General features: G+C 54.6%; 1 protein-coding gene across 1 annotated transcript in view; it reads left to right on the forward strand.

Annotated features, from left to right (window-relative positions):
• Positions 1 to 6,200, forward strand: part of LOC127751590 (cytochrome P450 4C1-like) — an 11,412-nt gene that overhangs the window by 1,595 nt on the left and 3,617 nt on the right. Inside the window, exon 2 of the mRNA XM_052275353.1 lies at positions 5,409 to 6,174. Coding sequence (XP_052131313.1) covers positions 5,413 to 6,174 — 762 coding nt within the window. The 5' untranslated portion in view covers positions 5,409 to 5,412. The remainder of the gene's footprint in view (positions 1 to 5,408; positions 6,175 to 6,200) is intronic.

Raw genomic sequence — 6,200 nt, forward strand, 5'->3', positions numbered from 1 at the left:
CACGACGTTCGACCGCGGCACTCTCTCACACGGACCTCTTTCACACACGGTTCGACACATAAAGCAATAGTCGCTAAAATGCCACTCACGCGGGCGAGGGGGCCACTACTCGCGTAATCCTGTGTACAGATGAGGGTGTAAACCCTATGTAATCCTTTTGTAATCCGTAAACATACTTGACCAAATTTTAAACTATTATCACTTATGTCACTAAATTTCACCTTATTGTCCAAATTCAATGGTTTTAGAGCCAGAAATTCAACAAAATTCATGTGTCATCCCTCAAAATTCTCATGTAATCCCTGTAATCACGTAATCCTGTGTACATCCTAAAGTAAAGTGCGGTGGCCCCCTCGCACGCGGGGAGCTTTGCCTTTCAGGAGGTCCAACACCTCGTTGCCCAAGTGGAGCTCATGCGTTTGCAGCGCGTCCTTAGGGATTCTTTTGGAGCAGGTGAAGGTGAAGAAGGGCCGGAACCTGGTGCAGGTTGCGCGGGTGGGGCGTTGTAAGCGAAGGGAACGTCATATTATTCAGTCAGTGTTACGGTACAATGCTCCAACAAACACGAACACTGATGAAAATTGAGTGTTGTGTTGAGTTGTGTGCACCGCCACGGCAGACACGCACCCAGAAAACCGTTTCTTTGACTTAACGAAATCACGAACTGACGATATTTTCGTTGATTTGAAGAAAAATTTCTTTATCTCAACGAAAATTTGTTCAATCTGACAAAACTTTCGTGGAGTGAAAGAAATTTTTTCGTTATTTGAACGAAAAAGATTTCTTTGGTTTCTGGCACGAAATTTTCGTTGAATTAAATAAAATTTCTTTAATTCAAAGAAACGGTTTTCTGGGTGCGGGAGCATCACAATCACATGGTCTCGTTTGGGCGGGCCATAAGCTCGGCTCAGCCATGACGCCAGCGCTATATAGTGCCACCGGCCGAGACAATGCTCGAGTGCACGCGGCTCGTGGAGCAGACGATGGTCGCGAGGGACCCAAGGCCAGTAGTAACTCGGGTAATGAGTCGTGTCCCATGTCCAGCTACCAAATCCGCCCCGGATCCCGCAATAATGTAAGAGCGCCTCCCGGTCGGGTCGGCCGGTGCCCCCGCGCGAGGAGTCACTAAGTGCAGCTTGTAAAGCGCGCCCCGGGCCCATAATGTCAGAGTTCACGCAACACGACGACGCGTGACGCACGCACCTCGATAGACGAATGGGTGTGTCTCGCACGGGCGCGGAGGCTGCACCGCGAGCAGCCCGCGAGGATAGACGAGCTCGGTCAATCCGAATATTCGGCTGATGATGATCAACCACCATACGTTGCGTTTTACCTCAGGAGGCTGGAGGCTGTACACTGCAGGAGTTGGGAGAGTGTGTGTTAGGGGGGGGGGGGGCCTCCTCTGACGCTTTTCCGCAATGTACGGTGTCTTGTTAAATGAAGTTCCTGCATCATCAACCGTCCAGCTGGCCACGGAGCCACCACGCACGACCAGCGCCAGCGCCTTCTTCTAGAGAATACCACTCCAACAAAAGGCGGTTTTAAAGAGGGGGGTCGCTTTTCCGTTACAGCCGCTTAAAAGTAGGCAACGTAGACTGATCTGCATGCAGGCAACCCACAGGACCCCACCCCACCAGTCAATCGGGCTTGGGACCGCCGCCCCTCCCAAATATATTGTAGATAATTACGTGCATAAATTATTTTTCTTTGCAAACCTTTCGTCACGGCGACACATGATTTTAGCCTCATGATCCCAAACGGCGTGACGAGCACGCGTGTGACAGGCGTGACACCCCAGCCCGGCCCAACCACCCAACCAGGCCGCTGAGAACCAGGAGCGCTCACATCACATGGGCGGATGATCGCGGAGCGAAGCGCAGCAGCAGCGCGGGGCTCACCCGGGGCGAGAAACTCTGGCAACAATTTTTATCACCGAACGCGTGCACGGGTACACACCGGTTTGGACAAAGAGTCTTGACATTTCCTAAACTGATGCATGCCAAGGACGGGCGGGGCGGCTCGCGATGGGCGCGCATTGGGCGCGCCGGGCCCCCCGACCCCGCGTCCCGCGTGCCGAGCCGAGGTTAGGAGACGAGGTTGTCAACAAAACTGCGAGCGGGTCCTCGTCGCGGCGCGAGCCGCGCCGGCCGCGCCGGGCCAGGCCCCACCCACGCGCGAGGCGAGACGATCAGATGCGAGCGATGCGAGCAATGAAACGGCCGTTTGCTGCCCGAGCTATGGGCCGCATGACGCGTGTCGGCGGCGTCGTGCAGCTCTGCAGTCCGCCGCCGCACAGTGGTCCGAAAGTACTCTTTTTCGAGGAAAAACTCCCCAAATAGACATTTTTATTCGTAACTGGGCATGTGTCTAGACTTAAGTTTTTTAAAGAAAAGTTATTTAGGTTCTGAATTTTTTTTCGAAAAATTTCAATTTTTAGCGTTTTTAGTCGAAGAAAAAGCTACAAAACTGCATAAACTTTAAAAAATCGGACCATTCCATATGTAAAATTTGAAAACAAAGCGATTTTACTTCGTTGATTTTTGCGTCAGGTGTCACGTTTTGGTGCAAATTGGACTTTTAAGGAAAATGGCTATTTTCCACTGATTCTGAGTTTCTTTTTAACTCTGTGCAGCAAACTAGGTCAAAATATGATTGAAATCTCGTTTCAATGACACATTTGCATAAAAAGAAGGTTATTGCAGCTTCGTAATGGGGTACTTCTGCCACCACATCCCAAACAGTAAGGCCGTGGGGAGGGGGCGAGGGGGTAGACATATTCACCTAGATGAGGGTCTTCCCGCAACCTGCCGCAACTTTTTATGATTCCCCCTCTTGAAGTACCTATGGACGAAGGTTAAGCGACCCCAAACTCCTTCGGATATCGGTCGGAGCGATTTGAATCTCAAAACTTGTAAGTTTTAGTCTTTCTAACAAAATTGTAAAATAAGCCGGCCACTGCTCGGGCGAGGAAGTGGTGGCAGAACGCATCGATGGTTCCTATATGTTCTCTGATGTCCAAAGACACTCAAACAAAACGCGTTCCATCCAGGGACATTGTCAAAACGTTTTGTAGGTTCAGACATTATTGCACCGCCAAAAGTGCAAAAACCAAGATTAATAAAACCGCCGTCTTTGACAGCCGCTAGAGCCTAAACGGCTTGGCGAGTGGAAAAACCCTTCTATGGCTAAATAGTTTAGACATATAAGAGTCGAAATAGGCAGTGTCCGACCACCCTCGTACAAGTTGGATTCTGGGCGTTTTTCCTTGAAAAAGGGTACTTTCGGACCACTGTGCGCCGTCCACCACCAGGACAGTGGCGGCGGCGGCACCTTGAGGCAGGCCGTGGTGCTGGTGCTTCCCTCTTTATTTATCCTCACTTGCTATTTTCATTTTGTCTGAGGGTATTTACCCCCATTAATCGTGAGTGCTCGGTCGTCGCTGATGTCAGATTTTGTCAAGCGACCGCGACTAACGATGCATACGGATCGATATCAGTTCACATAAGTGTGCGGCGATTTCAAGATACCAGTGCAATTCAACACAAAAATCGACGACTTTGCAATAGATATCGATTGTCTGACATGGTTTCGATATCACTATTCCTCACTGTGACGCATATGTGGGGTGGGGTGGGCGTGGGCTGTGGCAGGGCAGCAGCACACAATATTTCTGCAAATATAGGTAAGAGGTGATGGATAACGAGTCAAGTATATCGCACATACAATGTTGTGCGGCCCTTCGCACCCCGCCGCTGCTACGGCGGCTTGTGTGCACGGCATTCCCTGCGGGATGGCAACACACTTATTGCTGGTGAGGCTGTGCGAGCTTGTGCGACCCCGCCGGGGCCGGCCGGGGCCCCCGGAGCAGCGCGCGCCGCGTCCCGGGTGACGTCAATGGGCAGGGCGCGGGGGGCGTGGCGGCGGCGGCGGCGGCGGCGGCGGCGGCGATCTGTCTTGCGCCACGGTTTAACTACCGCTGATCCGCCACCCACCGCCCCGGCACATAGGCCGTGCTCCACTACAAAAGCGCGAACAACGGCGGCGTATGGCCTTTTCATGCGCCGAAATAGGGCGGCGCGACGCCCGCGTGGCCCAATCATAACACACACACACGTGGACGTTGGTGGACATGCGCGGCTGCCCCGCCCCGCCCGTGCTGCCATCAGCCTTCCTCCACCCTTTGCTAAAATATTGGTGTTTAGTCGCCTTTTTGCTACAGATGCAGACGAGCGAAGGCAAGTTCAATCGATGCGCTACGCTACCCCTAATCATTTCCGGAAAGAAGGGGTGGGGGGGGGAGCGGGGGTTGTTTGCACGCCAGCGATTTTCTGTCCGCCCGGCGCCAACTCCTGGTTATCCCCGTCGTCACTGGCCCCCCTTCCCCCTCCAAACGGTCACTATCTCCCCATACAATCACGCACATTTAGAGTGCAGTGTGATGCACGACCACTGCTATATTCACTTAAGCGGTCATATGCGAGAGCGTACTCGGGAGCGTAAAGCGTAAGCGTAAAGCGCACCGTTTTGGCGTAAAAGAGCGGAGTGGGGGTACGCACCCTAACCTCATCTTGGCACATATTTGGTTTTGACGAGTGTTAAAAAGCATTTTCTTGAGTTGTCATACATTCAGACTATGTTGTGGTTATAATATGACCATGTAAAGAAGGTGTCATACGAAATATGTCCCCCCACTCCGCTCTTTTACGCCAAAGCGGTGCGCTTTACGCTCTACGCTTTACGCTCTCGAGTACGCTCTCGCATATGACCGCTTATGTGAATATAGCACAAGACCTTGTCGCTCCAGACGAGGCGAATAGCTAAGCGGGCCGACCAGACCAGAGCGGCCCGGTAGGCTGCACACTTTCACTGGTAAACCAAAATGTGCCACACCTCAATAACACTACGTGTTTAAGAGTTTAAATTTAAGTCTTACAAGTAGCACTCAAAAATCCCTATTTGTGCACTTGCAAGTGTTCAACCCCAGTAGTTGTGCACTTCTTGTAAGTGTGCAACTCCTCTGTTGGACACTTCCTTTGGTTCTTCGCAAGTGTTAAACAGAGTACTAATTGCACACATACAAGTGCATAAATACCAATAAGTTGATGAACACTTGCATGTGTGTACTTGTCAATTGCTACATATTTGCTTTGATCGGGCGGGACGTCGGGCTGCTCATCAACGGCCCCAGGACCCCCGCGGTCGCGGACGTCGCCTAGGCGGGCGTCTCATTATGCGCCGAGTGGCGGCGCGCGCGGGGCGGGGCGGGGCGGGGCGGGGCGGGGCCCGTGGCGTTGGCGGGTCCGGCCCCGTGATTTAGAGCCCGGCGCCCCCCGACCTCGGCTGCGCCGCTGCGGGTCACCCACGATGACATGTCACTTACCTCCGGCCTGCCCGGCTCTGCTGCGCAGGACCATGTCCCCCCTGCTCGTGGCCGTGGCGGCCCTGCTGCTGGCCGTGCTGGCGCTGCGCGGCCTGCGCACCTACCGGGACACCGTCTGGCACTGGCACACCCTCACCCGGGACATGCCGGGGCCCTTCGCCTTCCCGCTCATCGGCAGCTGCTGGACCATGGCCAAGCACCCCGACCGGATGTTCGAGCAGATGATGTGGCTGTGGAAGGCGTTCGGCAGCACCATCAAGCTGTGGCTCGGGCCCTTCCTCTTCACCATCCTCCTGGAGCCGGACGACGTGGAGGTGTTCATGACGCACCCCGCGCTGGCCGACAAGCCCGTCGCCTACGACCTGGTCAAGCCGCTTCTCGGCGACGGGCTCATCACCCTCAACAGCTCGGAGCACCGCCGGCACCGCAAGATCATCTCCACCTCGCTACACCTCGACATCCTCAAGGGGTTCGTGAGCACGTTCAGCGAGCGCAGCCAGGACCTCGTCGACAAGCTGCGCGTCCACGCCGACCGCGGCGAGGTGGTCGATATGTCGCCCTACCTGGGCTTCTGCGTCAACCACAGCCTCTGCGACACGGTGCTGTCCACCGACATGACGGGCGTGGAGGCGGACCGCGACGAGCTCATCCGGGTGGCCGACCAGGCCAGCGTGCTGGCCTTCTTCCGCTACTTCCGGCCGTGGTACTGGAGCGAGCGCGTGTTCGCGCTGCTGTCCAGCCGCTACAAGGAGTACCGCATGGTGGTGCATGGTATGCAGGACTTCGTGCACAAGGTAAGGCGCGGGCCGGGGGGGGGGGG

This window comes from Frankliniella occidentalis, unplaced genomic scaffold, assembly GCF_000697945.3.
Source record: "Frankliniella occidentalis isolate FOCC.00 unplaced genomic scaffold, Focc_3.1 Scaffold585, whole genome shotgun sequence".
Classification (NCBI taxonomy): Eukaryota; Metazoa; Arthropoda; class Insecta; order Thysanoptera; family Thripidae; genus Frankliniella; species Frankliniella occidentalis.